The sequence below is a fragment of the Vitis vinifera genome, chromosome 10, assembly GCF_030704535.1.
Source record: "Vitis vinifera cultivar Pinot Noir 40024 chromosome 10, ASM3070453v1".
Classification (NCBI taxonomy): domain Eukaryota; kingdom Viridiplantae; phylum Streptophyta; class Magnoliopsida; order Vitales; family Vitaceae; genus Vitis; species Vitis vinifera.
In genome coordinates, this window is record NC_081814.1 from 13,240,979 (window position 1) to 13,256,200 (window position 15,222).

The 15,222-nt window shown below is 39.9% G+C and overlaps 1 protein-coding gene across 1 annotated transcript in view; it reads left to right on the forward strand.

Annotated features, from left to right (window-relative positions):
* The window catches only part of LOC100253258 (30-kDa cleavage and polyadenylation specificity factor 30), a 39,990-nt gene that overhangs the window by 21,874 nt on the left and 2,894 nt on the right, over positions 1–15,222 (forward strand). The window contains exon 6 of the mRNA XM_002281558.4: positions 8,109–8,195. Coding sequence (XP_002281594.1) covers positions 8,109–8,195 — 87 coding nt within the window. The remainder of the gene's footprint in view (positions 1–8,108; positions 8,196–15,222) is intronic.

Consider the following 15,222-nt stretch of genomic DNA (forward strand, 5'->3'; position numbering starts at 1 on the left):
TCTTATATTTATGAAGAACAAGAATGAAGGCCTTCTTCCCAATTTGTTAGTTTTGGTCCAATCAGGGTACTTTTTGTAATTTACTAGATACTAAGCATGTTGGACTGCTGCTGTTTGATGGACAAATTTAACATAGAGTTTTAAGTTTCAACTATGGAAGTGAAATAGGTGATTAGTGTTTTTCTGACTGCTTCTCACAGATTTCTGGTGAAAATGAAGGTTGTTTTTTATTTGATCAGATTTCAAATGACATATATAAACCTGAAAATATACATGGTAAATGATCTGGTCTGCCAAGTCAAGTTTATTATTTGGGCTTGACATGGGCTTTAATTTGCATCTGCACTGGAGTTTGGAATCTGCCCAGGCCTGCTCTTTCCCTTGCCCTGGGTGAGAGGCAGGCAAGAACCCAAGGCTTTTTGAACATTTGATTGTATTTACTGTATATCATTTTTGCTACTAGTTAAGTGTGACAAATCAATATACAATATAAGATATTAGAAATCCTAGTCCTATTAACAAACTGACTTTTGTAAGATTCTTGAGCCTTTCATAAAAATCATTCTCCCTGTACTGAAGCAACAAAAAGAGAGAAAGAAGGTCCAGTGAAATTTCCTTCTCAAAACAAATTGAATAAAGAGGATTTTCAGAAGTTTGAAACTTTCAACGCTTAGTGCTATTTGCTTTTCCAAAATAATTGCCCATAGGTTACTGAGATGGGGATGCCAGTAAAATTTATCATGATATTTGTTGGTCTTGGCTTGGTCTATATCCAGACAAGAAGTGGTCTGGGCTTAGGCCTAAAAATTGACCTAATTTTGGCCTTGGTTGGGTATTCCTAGTTGCTCATGGGACAGTTCAGGAAGTTTATGGCCAAACGTAACCTCAGTTGAATCTCAGCCCATGTGCACTTTTGCATGTTAAGGTGGCCATCGTTTTAGTCAGGACTTCAAACAATTCCATCAGTGAAGATAACTTAAACTACCTTGGAATGTGCTTAATTTATCCAGAGGTTGGGATTAAATTTAACTGCATGGTCAGCTTTAGAAGAAAAACATCTTCTTAAGCTGACCACTAGAATTAATATAAATAAAATGATAAGAACTTCAATATTAATCTAGCTAAAGGAAACTGGATTTTAAAAAAATGGAGGAAAGCGAGAGAGAGAGGGCTGGAGAGAGAGAGAGTGAGAGCGATGGAGGAGAGCAAGTGAATCTGTGTGCGAGCGAGGGTGCAGAAAGCAACGTCCGCTCGGAGCCTCGGAATAGCCTGAGGAAGAGCAGCTTCGAGGTGGAGTCGAAGACCTTTGAGATTGAGGTAGAAAAGAAGAAGGGCAAAGTGCAAGTCATTATTGTGGAAAGGAAAAGAGGGGTGTCTTCGTGGGTTAAGATGGGTCCGGAGAGTCTAGGGCTTTTTGTGGAAAGTCTGGATCTGTGCATTAAGGACACGCGAACTAGCAAATGGGTAAGAAATTGGAAGGAAAGAGGGAGGATCTACTCGTTGTTGTGTGATGAAAACAAGGGGGGAATGCTTCATCCGTCTGGGTGTCGAGGATCTGGAGAAGAAAAGGTTCAACATCTTTATCCCCAAAGGAAGAGGAGTGAAAGGGGGCTGGGTTTCAATGGTGGAGACGCTTCGGGCTTTGGGTGTTGCTACTGTGAGGAAGGAGAGTCAGAAGGACAAGGCGATGCCGTCGGTGCCCATTTTGGGGAAAAGTTATGCGGAAGTGGTTAAGCTGCAAAATCGCAAAGGCAGGTCAGTGGCTAGGGTGGAAGTCAACCACAAGGACCTCAACCAAAATCTAAAAAGGTTGGATCACTGCCTCGTTGGCTCTTGGGATCCAAAATCAGTGAAGGAGGATGACTTGAGAAGTTGGGGGACCCAAATGGCACAAACTTGGGGGTTGAAGGGCAACTTAGGTTTGGCTAAGTTGGAAAAGGGAAAGGTGCTGCTGGAGTTTGAGATGGTGATTGAAGCCAAAAAAGCTCTAAACCTGGGAGGAATTTTGGTTGGGAGGACATTTCTGCAACTGGAGAAATGGAGCCCTAAGACGGGGTGTCTGATGGAAGGAGAGAAGAAGAATGAGGCATGGGTGAGAATCGTGGGGTTACCCATCTCTTTATGGGATCGGGCCATCCTTAGAAAGGTAGGGGAGAAGTGTGGGGGATTTTTAGCTATTGATTCTCAAACAGAGAAGTTGGAGGAGTTGCAATGGGCAAGGATTCTGGTGAAGCTAAACGGCGAGGAGATCCCTAGCGTGGTGGAAATTGGGGTCGAAGGGGTGTGTTATTCGTTAACCTTGTGGTGGGAGGTAAGGCCGATAATGAGATTGCTGCCGATAGAGAAGAGGGGGAAGAACAGCAGAGCAGAAGGAGAGGTTGAGGGTGATGTCTCTGCACGCGCGGGCAAGCGCGTGTTGGAAGAGGTTGACGACTCAAGGATCGAGACCCACTTGCAGTCTGGTGATGGGACGCGGGGGCAGACAGGTGGGTCGGGGCTCCATTTGGCTCAGTCTTGGGGCCTCGTTGGGTCGTCAGTGGGGGCCCAGGAAGGTCTGCAGCTTATAGGGGAGCCCATTAAGCTTGGCCTTTCTGAGGCTCTTCGAAGCTCCGATTTGGGCTCTGGGCCCGTTGGGCTTGACCCAGTCTTATCCCCTGCTCCTAAGGCTGGGTCGTCTTCTACTGGGCCTTCGTCTTTGGAGGGCTCTAGGAGGGTTAAGGCCTTGGAGGCCTTTGGGGCACCTGGGCCGGCTAGGATGGACGATTGCCGAGGCCCATCTCAATCTTTGGTGGGCAGCTTTGGTGTGGCCTTGCCACTGGTGTGGGCTGGCCCAAGTCTTCTGAGGGGCCCAGACGCTAAAAGCTTTCCCTTATGGGTGAAAGATGGCCGGCGGAAGCAAATTGAGGAGGAACTCTATTCTGTGGAGAGATCAAGGACTGGCATTGCCCTAATTGAGGAAGCGTCGAGGTGTGGGTGTGCTCCTAACCCTTGTGGTTTGTTGGCGTCTGGGTTTTCCTCTTCTCCTTCTTTTTTTTTCGGTCGAACTCCTTTGGGTATTGCGACCTTTCTGGGGACGATAGGGAGACTTCCCAGAGGGAAACCCCATTACGCATGCTCCTCACTCTGGGACCCATAGAAGAGGAGAATGTCAGCCGTTGGGAATTGACGGAGGTTAATAATGGCTGCAATGAAAACTGTGGAAAGGAGTTGTGTTTAGTTCAATCTATGCCACGAGAAGGAAAGGGATGGGAGGAGGATAGTTGGGAGGAAAGTGATTTGGCCAAATTCATTAAGTTTTTGGGGTTTTCGACAGAAGGTCTGGAGAAAGACATTTTGGATTTTTTGGTTAAAATCCGAAAGAGAAGGGAAAGAGTCCACAACAAAAACCTTTTAGAAAAATCTAAGTTCGAAAGGGAATTGAAAAGATTAGAGTGCTCAATTAGCTACGAGGGGGGGAAAAACAGAAATGTGGAATGCAAGTAAGAGGGTGTTAGATCATGGAGGTTAAATGAAGCTAAGATTCTTGAGTTGGAATGTTCGTGGAGCTAACGATAGTTCCAAAAGAAAGGTGATTAAGGCCATGATCAGAAATCAAAGGATGGATTTGTTCTGTCTCTAGGAGACCAAAATTCAGGCAATGACAGAGGGGCTGGTGAGAAGCTTGGGCATTGGTAGATTTCTCGATTGGGGTACCCTGGATGCCCATGGTTCTGCGGGAGGCCTATTGATTTGCTGGGATAAGAGGACCCTGGAAGTGCTTGAAATGGAGGTGGGAAACTTCTCAATCTCTTGTAGGCTGAGGAATGTGGAAGATGGGCTTGTTTGGATGTTTACTGGTGTGTATGGGCCTTTCTCTAGAGAGGATAGGGAGTGTATGTGGGAGGAGATAGGGGCGATTAGAGGCATTTGGGATGATCCTTGGTGTTTAGGGGGTGACTTCAATGTCATCCTATCCCAGAGGGAAAGGAGTAATTAGGGAAGGCTAACGGGTGCAATGAGAAGGTTTGCTCAGATTGTTGATGAGTTAGAGTTCATTGATCTTCCTTTGCAAGGGGGTGTGCTTACCTGGAGTGGGAGGAGGAATAATCAGGCTTGGGCCAGATTGGATAGGTTCCTAGTGACCTAGAATTGGCTTGATCATTTCAATGGGGTCGTGCAAAGTAGGTTGCCCAGAACTACCTCAGATCATTTTCCTATCTTGCTGATGGGGGGTGGGTTAAGGAGGGGCCCTTCCCCGTTTAGGTTTGAAAATATGTGGCTTAAAGTTGATGGTTTTACGGACCTTCTTTGGGGTTGGTGCCAGGGGTTTGAGGTGAGAGGGAGGGCCAGTTTCAGATTAGCCACTAAAATGAAGGAGTTGAAGCAAAAAATCAAAGTGTGGAAGAGGGAGGTGTTTGGTAGGCTGGAAGCTAATAAGAACTCAGCTCTTCAACAAGTGGAGTTCTGGGATAGGGTAGAAAGTGAGAGGAGCCTTTCTGAAGGAGAAAATGAGCTGAAAAAAGAAGCCAAGGAATCTTTTAAAAAGTGGGTTTTAATGGAAGAGACCCACTGGAGACAATTGTCAAGGGAGCTGTGGCTTAAGGAAGGGGATAGGAACACTGGCTTTTTTCATCGGATGGCAAATTCCCACTGAAAGAATAATTCCCTGGATAGAATTAAAATTAATGGGGTGTGGATGACTGAGGACCAGGAGGTGAGGGAGGGGATAGTGAATGCTTTTCAGCATTTGCTCTCAGAAGAGCAAGGCTGGAGAGCTGATATTGAGGGGTTGCACCTTAATCGCCTCAATTCCCGTGAAGCTGAAGTCTTGGAGCTGCCTTTTACTGAAGAGGAAATATACTCTGCCCCAATGGAAATGAATGATGATAAAGCTTCAGGCCCAAATGGTTTCACAGTGGCTTTTTGGCAATCAAGTTGGGAGTTTGTGAAGGAGGAGATTGTGGACCTGTTTAAAGAGTTTTATGATCAGAGATCTTTTGCCAAAAGCCTTAATACCACCTTCTTGGTCCTCATCCCTAAGAAAGGAGGGGTTGAAGACCTAGGGGATTTCCGGCCAATCAGTCTGTTAGGGGGGTTGTACAAGCTTTTGGCTAAGGTGTTGGCGAATAGGCTGAAGAAGGTGTTAGACAAGGTGGTTTCTGGGGATCAAAATGCCTTTGTGAGGGGCAAATAGATTTTGGGTGCGTCGCTTATTGCTAATGAGGTGATTGATTTCTGGCACAAAAGAAACGAGAAAGGGTTGATATGCAAATTGGACATCGAAAAAGCCTATGAAAACATCAACTGGAACTTTCTCATGAAAGTTTTGTTTAAAATGGGCTTTGGGTCGCGGTGGATGGAGTGGATTTGGTGGTGCATCTCAATTGCCAAATTTTCAGTCATGGTCAATGGGGTGCCTGCTGGCTTCTTCTCGAATTCTAAGGGGTTGAGGCAAGGAGATCCTTTTTCTCCGTATCTCTTCGTGTTGGGCATGGAAGTGCTAAGCAATCTGATAAGAAGGGCGGTTGATGGGGGCTTCTTGTTAGGTTGCAGACTTCGGGGGAGATGGGAAGTGGAGATGATAGTCTCCCATCTTCTTTTTGTTGATGATACAATCATCTTTTGTGAAGCTAGGAAAGAGCAACTATCCACTTTAAGCTGGATTTTGGCTTGGTTTGAGGCGTCTTCCGGTCTCATAATTAATCTAGATAAGAGCATCTTAATTCCGGTTGGTGGGGTGGAAGAGATTGAGGAAATGGCAGTGGAGCTTGGGTGCAAAGTGGGGTTTCTGCCCACTGTTTACTTGGGGCTGCCCCTTGGAGCCCATCACAAAGCTATTTCTATATAGGATGGGGTGGAAGAGAGAATGAGGAGAAGATTAGCCCAGTGGAAAAGACAATATATATCTAAGGGTGGGCGTATTACCTTAATAAAGAGCACACTGGCCGGCTTGCCTATTTACAATCTGTCCCTCTTTCGAATGCCTAAGATTGTTGCAAAAAGGCTCGAAAAATTACAAAGAGACTTTCTTTGGGGAGGGGGAAGCTTGGAGAGGAAAGTCCACTTAATTAATTGGGAGGTGGTGTGCACCCAAAAGGAGAAGGGTGGCCTAGGCATTCGGAAGATTCATCCTTTGAACAAAGCTTTGTTAGGTAAATGGTTATGGAGATTTGCCTTTGAAAAGGACAATCTTTGGAAGATGGTGATTGGGGTGAAATATGGTCAGGAAGAATTTGGGTGGAGGACTAAAGAAGCCCGTGGGACTTATGGAGTGGGGGTTTGGAAGGAGATTATGAAGGAGGCAAAGTGGTGTTGGGATAGCATAAAGTTTAAGGTGGGGAAGGGGACTAGAGTTAAATTCTGGACTGATCAGTGGTGTGGCAACGCGACGCTGTCCCAAACTTTCCCCCAATTTTTTGCCTTGGCGGTCCATAGGAATGCAACGGTTAATGAGATGTGGGACCCAAGCCTTGGTCAAGGAGGTTGGAATCTTAGATTTTATAGAGATTTTAATGATTGGGAGCTGGACTTGATAAGATGATTGCTTAATATGCTCAGGGACTTCAGGATATCTTTAGAGGAGGACTCAGTGCTATGGAAAGGTGGGGGTCATGGTATATTTGGGGTTAAGGATGCTTATAATGTGCTGGTTGTTCCCAATGCATGCGCCTTTCTGACTAAATGCATTTGGGTGGATAAAGTCCCAACCAAAGCTGCCTTTTTTGCTTGGGAAGCCGCGTGGGGGAAGATTCTCACTTTGGATAGGTTTCAAAAACGGGGGTAGCAGCTCCCTAACTGTTGTTTTTTGTGTGGTTGTGAAGAGGAAAATGTAAATCACTTTCTTTTACACTGTATAGTGGTAAGGGCCCTCTGGGAGATCGTCCTTGCCCTTGTTGGGGTTTAGTGGGTGTTCCCAGAGTCAGTTAAAGAGACGTTATTCAGTTGGAGGGGCTCTTTTGTGGGGAAAAAAAGGAAAAAGATTTAGAATTCCATCCCGTTGTGTATTTTTTGGACGGTATAGAAGGAAAGGAATAAATTAGCTTTTAGGGGAGGATCTTTAGCTATACAGAAACTCAAAAATTCTTTTGTATGTAATTTGTGGAGTTGGGCTAGGGTGTATATTGGAGAGGAGTCCTCTTCGCTCTTAGGCTTTTTGGAGTGGCTAGCGGCCACTTAAGGGTGGGTGAGGTTGCTTGTTTTTTGCGTTCTTGTTTTAGGCTGATTTGCATACTCCCTGTATGCTTTGTGGCCTTCTTGTCCTTTAATATATTTGTGTTTATCTATCAAAAAAAAAAAATATTAATCTAGCTAAAGTATATAAAATGGCTAGACTTGAATTTTCAGTTCCCTTGTTGGACTGAAGTCAAATGGCACTGGCAATTTAGTCCTGGTTTTATGATATGCTCTTTCTAATGATCACCAAGACAAGGAAATGTGGGTTGGGAGAATCCTGGATTCTGGTGCCTCCAGGACCATGTCTACCCTAGTTATTGTGGTTGGGATACATAAATAGCATCTCCTTCAGATCATTATGTTTTCTTGAATTATAGAAAGAGCTTCATGCTTGTATCAACGTAATGTAGTGACATTTTGATTCCTACGTTACTGATCACTTGTCAATAAAAATATTAGTTTGGAGGTGCTTCCACAAACAAGTTGGAGCATGCTATCAATAATATTCAACTTGATAAAAGAGCACATTAATTGCCAACTGCCTTTGAAGTCTATCACTATTGGAATGTTAGAATGGAAAGACTACCAGTTGGAAAACAAGTTTTGAAGTTAGCAAATGCATGAAATTAGAACTCAAGTTAGACCAACCATGCAAAAAGCCTCACAGTTCTGATGCTTTTCTAAGGAGTTATTGAAGTCAAAATGTAATGTATATGTCATGGTACATTCCGATCAGAGATTGTTTGAATAACCCCTATAAGGCTAACAACTAGAAAATATTTGAGCAACTCTTCTAGTTTTGAATAAATCATGTCCATATAATTCCACTAGATCTTTATTAGCACTCAAAATGTATTTTTCCATAGTATAATTGGATGTGATATTGTAATTTTGTAACCAAATCTTAATGAGTTCCCAATTGTCTTATGATTTTGTTGTGCTTTGTAAAACTGCAGATAAGCAGAGACTGCCAGGAGTTAGAGCCGTCAATTGGTGAACAGTTGGCTTCCTTACTATATCTTGAGCCAGACAGTGAACTTATGGTATGTCTATTATTTTATTTATGGCATTGGGAAATGTAGTGCAAAATATTAGGAAAAATGAAAGAAACATATAGAAAAACAAAAGAATAATAATAATAATAATAATAATGAGAAAAAAATTGCATGGAGACTGAGGTTCTAGTTTGAAGTTATTCATATGATTGTAAAGTATCATTATTCCTTTTTTCTGAATTTCTGATGACATACTTTCTCTTACACAGGAAATGAGTGAATAAAAAATTATTTTTGTTATCATAAACAAGGCCAAAAACATGAAGATAACAAGCAGATTGTACACAAGTTTTTAATTTAAATATCATATGCAAGTATTTGTTGATTGTATATAAATCACCCCACCAGAAAATGGAAAAGAGAGACAGAGAGAGAAACACAAGCCATGGTCCGTCATAGCCAGAGTTTGAGAAAGTGCTGAAGTTAATCCAGACCTTGTGAGTAGGTAGCTATTTGAACTGTCAGGAGGGAAATGAGGCAAAACTAGTATCTGAATAGGATAATGATGTGAGATTTTTTTAAGTATTAGTATGTTTGATCTGCTTGTTGAATAGCAGGTTACTAGCAAACTGATTAGAGCCTAACTTATTGCATAAGATGGGTTAGATGGTAGTGTGATTTGGAGAGTGAATGAGCTGTTGTTAGTGGTGTGATTGGATTTGAGGTTTCAGGTATGCAGGGGTTTGCATTCATAAATAAATGACGAAGATGACATGAGAAATGACTGCATATAACTTTCATAATTAAGATTGAACACATTTTGTATGTCAAGTTGATAAAGGTTGTCATTGATGACCAATTATCACGCTAATAAGCAGTTTAACCATGATAATCTTGGTGATCGTGAAAGTTTCTTCATAATTGACCCCATATGTCTGACTAGGCCATGCACAAGGAATTTTAATTTGTTTTGCTTGATTGAATGATTTTTAGAGACCTAGTCATGCAGAAAAATAGAAAGGAACCTTTCCTGTTCATGCATAAATATCAAGAATAGGGGTATGAGTCTTGTTGATTTTCACAAAAGTACCAAGAACAAGGAAGATTAGGAGAAGAATCACAATACTTTGTATTATTCCCAAAAGTTCTTTCTTAATACCAAAATACCCTTAAATAGGTTCACAAATCTGAAATAAGTAAATAAATAAATAAAAGACTCCAAAAAAAAATAAAAAAGGGAAAAAGAAAAAACTAGAGGATTATGGCAAGCTTGACAAATTTTGATTCTGAAATCTCTACATAAAGATATGGTCAAAGAAAAAATTATGAGGATTGCCTTTCCATTTATGGTGGTATGAAGATCATTTGAAGAGGATTGTGGAAGTTTAGGGGATGGTGGTAGAGATAGATTGGCATACTCTTAGTTGTACGATTTATCAAAGGTGAGAGTGAGAGTAGAAATGAACACACCGTTTTGCTTGCATTGATTGAGGTGAAAGATGGGGTTTGGGCGTTTACTATCTCATTTGCAGTGGTGGAGATGAACACAAAAGGTGGGTTGGAAAGGTTGAGTTGACTTGAGGGAGGAATGAGTCATTCTCAAGGACATGTGGCAGGAATCAGCATGGGGAGGTTTATTAAACGGCTAAGAATGTGTCCTATTATGGGACACATGGCAGAAATCATTGTGTTATTGGAATTCAAATGGCTGTGGTGGAGTCTTAAAATGGGACACTTGGCAAGAGTAGAGTTTTAGTGGAGGACAACTATAATCCACCTTCTCTATTCTTAAATTTAAATTCAAATGAGGGGTTAAAGGGGCCCCAAGCAAAAGGTAGAGTAATTATGAAGCTTTGGCCCATTTCCAAGACTCCATACACCTACCAAGTATGCATGGGGGCCCTTCTTTCATAAGAAGCCCAATTAGGGGACAAGCCCCATTCTCTTCCTAAGGACAGGTCCCAAGCTTAAACAAATCTGATGGAGGGTTAGGTCTGTTCTTCTCAAGATTTTAGACTCTTCTTAGTGAGCTCATTCTATAAATCTCTTTCAATCACTCCTGTCTTGACCCTTTTTGCTCTTGCTAAGTTAATTTGGAACTCAAAAGTTCCACTTAAGGTTAAGGCTTTTTCATGGCTTGTTGCTAATACAAAGGTCAATACCAATAATTTGCATAAATCAAGGAGCCCTACAAAGCATTCAATTTGTAGCAATGTGTTATGTGTTTGAAGAATAGTGAATAATCTTATCATCTTTTTCTTTATTATCCCATAGAACTAGAACTTTGGCATAAATTGTTTGTATAGAAATGTTGGATCAATTCCCTCTTAGAGGCATGGCGGAGATGTTGGGAATCTCTTTTAAAAGCTTTGGTAGCTTACCAAGAAGGTCGCTTTGGCAAGTGGCTATCTTATCCTAGATATGGTTTTATGGTTGGATAGGAATGCTAGGATATTTAAGGATCGATGTAGATTTGTACATGCCACTTGAGATTTGATTTACCTTTCCTATTCCCTATAGGCCTTGGTCATTAAGCCTTTTTGCAGATTCCTTCGTATATTCTAGTGTTAGATTAGAAGAGTGTTTTTTATTGAAAGAAATTCAAGAGAAAGCTTGATTGATTGGTCACCCCCTTAAGTAGGTTTGACAAAGTTAAACTTTGAAGAATGTTTGTTGGGTAATCTTGGACAATTAAGCATTAGAGGTGTGATAAGAGACTCTTAAGGTGCTATATTAAGAGCTTACTTTAAACCTTGAAAAGCGGAATTGGCTATTGAGGGAGATATGTTAGTGTTAGTAGGAGGTTTGTTGTAAGCTAAAACTTTGTGCCTATCCAGTGGAACAGTTGAGGGAGATTATGCTACTATAATATCTTAGGAGTCTAATAGGGAGAGAGGTGGGCTCATGGAAGTTTGACAATTGGATACGCAAAATCAAGATGTTGCTAGTGAAGTGGGATGCTCCTGTTTGGTTTTCCTCATTCAACTAATCAAGTTGCAAACTGGTTAGCCAAGCAAGGAGCAAATCACTTAGTCTCCTTTGTTGGAGATTTTCTTCCTCCTTTTTTTTTTTTTGATAAATAAACACGAGATATATTAACAAAAGGCAAAAAGCCACAAAGCATACAGGAAAAGTAGTTTACTTTCCTGTATAAAGTTTCTCTAATATGTGTACATTGTTTGTTTTTTCTTTTTTTGTGAAGATAGTCTAGTTTTTCTTGTCTAGTAGGATAGTAGTTTACTTTCTAATCAACAATTGTGTATTTTCAAAGGATTGCTTGTCCTTTGTTGTATTTATCATTCAATGAATGAATATGTTTGTTTTTTATTTTAAAAAAAGGGTAAAGACGTTTGCATGGCTTGTAGTAAATAAGAAGGCGAATGCTACTGAATTAGTTTGAGTGAGGACTTAAAAAGCCCTTAATGTGGGTTAATATCAATGTACGAGTGGGGAATCAATTGACCTTGTTTTTTACATTGCCTTAGAGCCTTTGCTTGGTAGAGTAGGTGGTTTAGATTTTTTAATTGATTGGGTTCCACACAAAAGTGTGATGTCTTATGGAGAAAAATTGTATTTTTCATTCATATTTTAAAAGTATACAATCTTAGAATTATATACAACAACAAAAGAGAAAGAATAAGGAAAAAATTGGAAACCACCCTATTAAAGATCCCTACAAATCAGGGATTATATACACAAATATATATTACAGTTGTAATATACAACTGTGGAAGATATACAATTGTGTATACAACGATAATAATCTTAATATACAACTATGTATACAACTATAATAATCTTCATGTACAACTATGTATACAACTGTAATAATCAAGTTGGTGAATAAATATTATCTATTCTCAACTTGATAATGATTTCTTGAAACTAGGCACTGGCTAATCCTTTCATTAAGACATCATCTAAATGACTTCCAATGGACATATATGGTGTGCAAATTAAGCCACTGTCCAACTTTTTCTTAATAAAATATCTGTTTATTTCCACTTGCTTGGTTCTGTTATGTTGTATCGGGTTATGTGCAATGCTGATGGTCAACTTATTGTCGCAATAAAGTCTCATTAGTGTCTCCCACTTAATCTTCAAGTCCTCCAAGATAATCTTGAGCCAAAATAACTTGATTCCTTAGGCCATTGCACGAAACTCTGCTTTTGCACTAGATCTTGCAACAATGTTCTATTTCTTAATCTTCTAAGTTACCAAGTTCCCTTGAAGAGAAGTGCAATATCCCATAGTAGACCTCAGATCAACTACTGATCTTGCATAATTTGCATCAATATAGGCCTCCAATGATAGCTCAATGCTATTCTTAAACAAAATTCCTTTCCCTAGAGTTGCTTTTCAGTAGTGTAGGAATCTATATACAACCTGTAGATGAACTTCCTTCGGGTTATGCATAAATTGACTCACTAGGCTGACTGTATAGGTTGTGTTTGGTTGCGTATGTGAGAGGTAGATTAGATTGCCAACCAATCTTTGGTACATACCCTTGTCTACGGCTGCATCCTCACTTGCTTCTCCAAGCTTGTGATTCAGATCAATAGGTGTGTCAACTGGTTTATATCTTGTTTTTCCTATCTCCTGCAATAAGTCAAGAACATACTTCTATTGGGAGACAAAAATTCCCTTTTTTGAGCGAGCCACTTCAATTCCCAAGAAGTACTTTAGTCTTCTAAGCTCCTTTATTTCAAAATCTTTTTCTAAGCATTGCTTCATTGCTTCTCTTTCTTCAAGATCATTTCTAATCAATATTATATCATCCAGATAAATTAGTAGGGCAATTACTCCCCCTGAGGCTAAGTGTCTAACAAATAAGGTGTGGTCACTGTGGCTTTGTCTATAGCTAACAGTTATCATGGCTTTGACAAATCTTCCAAACGAAGTTCGTGGAGATTGTTTTAGCCCATATAAAGCTTTCTTTAATTTACATACCTTTTTTCCTTTCAAGTGCATATTAAAACTAGGTGGAAGATCCATATAAATTTCTTCTTTGAGCTCTTCATGTAAGAACACATTTTTCACATCAAACTGTTGTAATTCCCAGTCAAATTAGGCAGCTAAAGAGAGTAAAAGTCTCACAATGTTCATCCTGAGTACTGGTGCAAAAGTCTCTTGGTAATCTACTCCACATGTCTGAGAATAGCCTTTGGCAACAAGCCTGACTTTGTATCTCTTAAGAGAACCATCTGCCTTGTACTATATTGTGAACACCCACTTGCACCCTATTGGACTCTTCTCTCTTGGCATCCACATCCCAAGTCCCATTCTTTTCAAGTGCTTCCATCTCGGCCCTCATGGCTTGTTTCCACTCTTAGCTGTTTAGTGCCTTGGATAAGGTCTTAGGTATGGTTATGGTGTTCAGGCTGGTGAGAAAATTTCTATAAGGTGATGACAATCTTTCATAGGACACAATGGGAAAGTGGATATAAAGGGTGTTGAGTACATGTGCTTATGCCTTTTCTAACTGCAATGAGCATATTTAGATCACTAATATCAACAAAATCAAGAGAAATCTTAGGAGAAGATGGATCATTTACCTCATAAGAAGTGGTCGGTTTTGACTCTTGAACTTGCATAGGTTCAGTGATGGTTGCTTTCTTCCTTAAATAAACCTAAGTTGGCCTTGTAGAACTGGGAACTTATTTCCCTGAAGGTGGACTTGTTGGTTTAGGAATTTGTGAGTGCTCAGACACAAGCTTAGACACAAATGATTATGAATGTGAGGATTTAGACACAAATGGAAGCAAGTCAAGTAAGAATAAATCTCCTATATCCATATCTTCCATGAATGATGTCTCCCCCTGAAGATAAGGATGATTGAAGTAGCTTTTATGTTCAACAAAAGATGCACTAGAAGAGACATAAAATTGTCGAATGGGTGAATGATAACATTTGTAACCTTTTTAAGTAGATGAATACCCCATAAAAATGCACTTAATTGCTCTTGCATCTAGTTTATCTCTATTATGAGCGTGGACATGGACAAAAGAAACACAACCAAAAACCTTTGGAACAAGATTGATAGATGATGTGAGGTTTGGGAAGTATTTTGAAAAAGTTTTCATTGAATTTTTGAACCTCAAAACTCTAGATGGCAATCGATTTATAAGATTACTAACAGTAAGTATTGTTTCCTCCTAATATGATTTAGGAATATTTTTCTGGTACAAAAAAACTCTTGTAACAACAAGAAGATGACCGTTTTTTCTTTCAGCAACCCCATTTTGTTGGGGAGTACTAATGCAAGAGGATTCATGGATGATACCTTCTTTTTGAAAATAAGGAGATAGGACTTGATTGAAGTAATCCTTTACTTTATTAGACCCACATTTCTTGATTCCCACTCCAAATTGAGTTTTGACCATTTTTTGAAATTGAGAAATGCAGTACTCATCTGATTTTTGTTTGAGAAGAAAGATCCAAGTTACTCAAGTGTAATCATCTATAAATGAAACAAACCATCTAGAGCCTAAAATATTAGGAATTGTGGTAAGATCCAAATATCATTGTGAACTAATACAAAAGGAATTGAAACTCTTTTGTTACTTATTGGAAAAGTAGCACAACGGTGCTTTGCGAGTTCACAAACATCACAATGTAATTTTTCTTCATCAATTCCTTTGAACAATAAAGGAAACATAATTTTAAGAACACTAAATGATGGATGTCCAAGATGATAATGATGAAGTCAAATCTTATCTTTTGTTGTAGATGGGATTTCAGATAGGAATGATAAGGGTACCTGGTTCTTAGTCCTATTTTGACCAATTGTAGCTCAAAATAGTAAAGTACATCATTTTCCCTTACATGTCCGATCGTCTTCCTTGTACCCTGTTCCTAAAATATACAATGAGAGGGATAAAAAATCACATGACAATTAAGTTCTTTGGTAAGTTGATGAATGGAAACAAGATTGGTGGAAAGCTTAGGTACTTGTAGCACATTCTTCAAAACTATGGATTTATTCAAGTGAACTTCCCCTTGACCAGCCACAGTGGCTAAAGATGCTCTTGGGTCATCAAATCTTATCTTTTCTTATTACTAGGACATGGGTTAT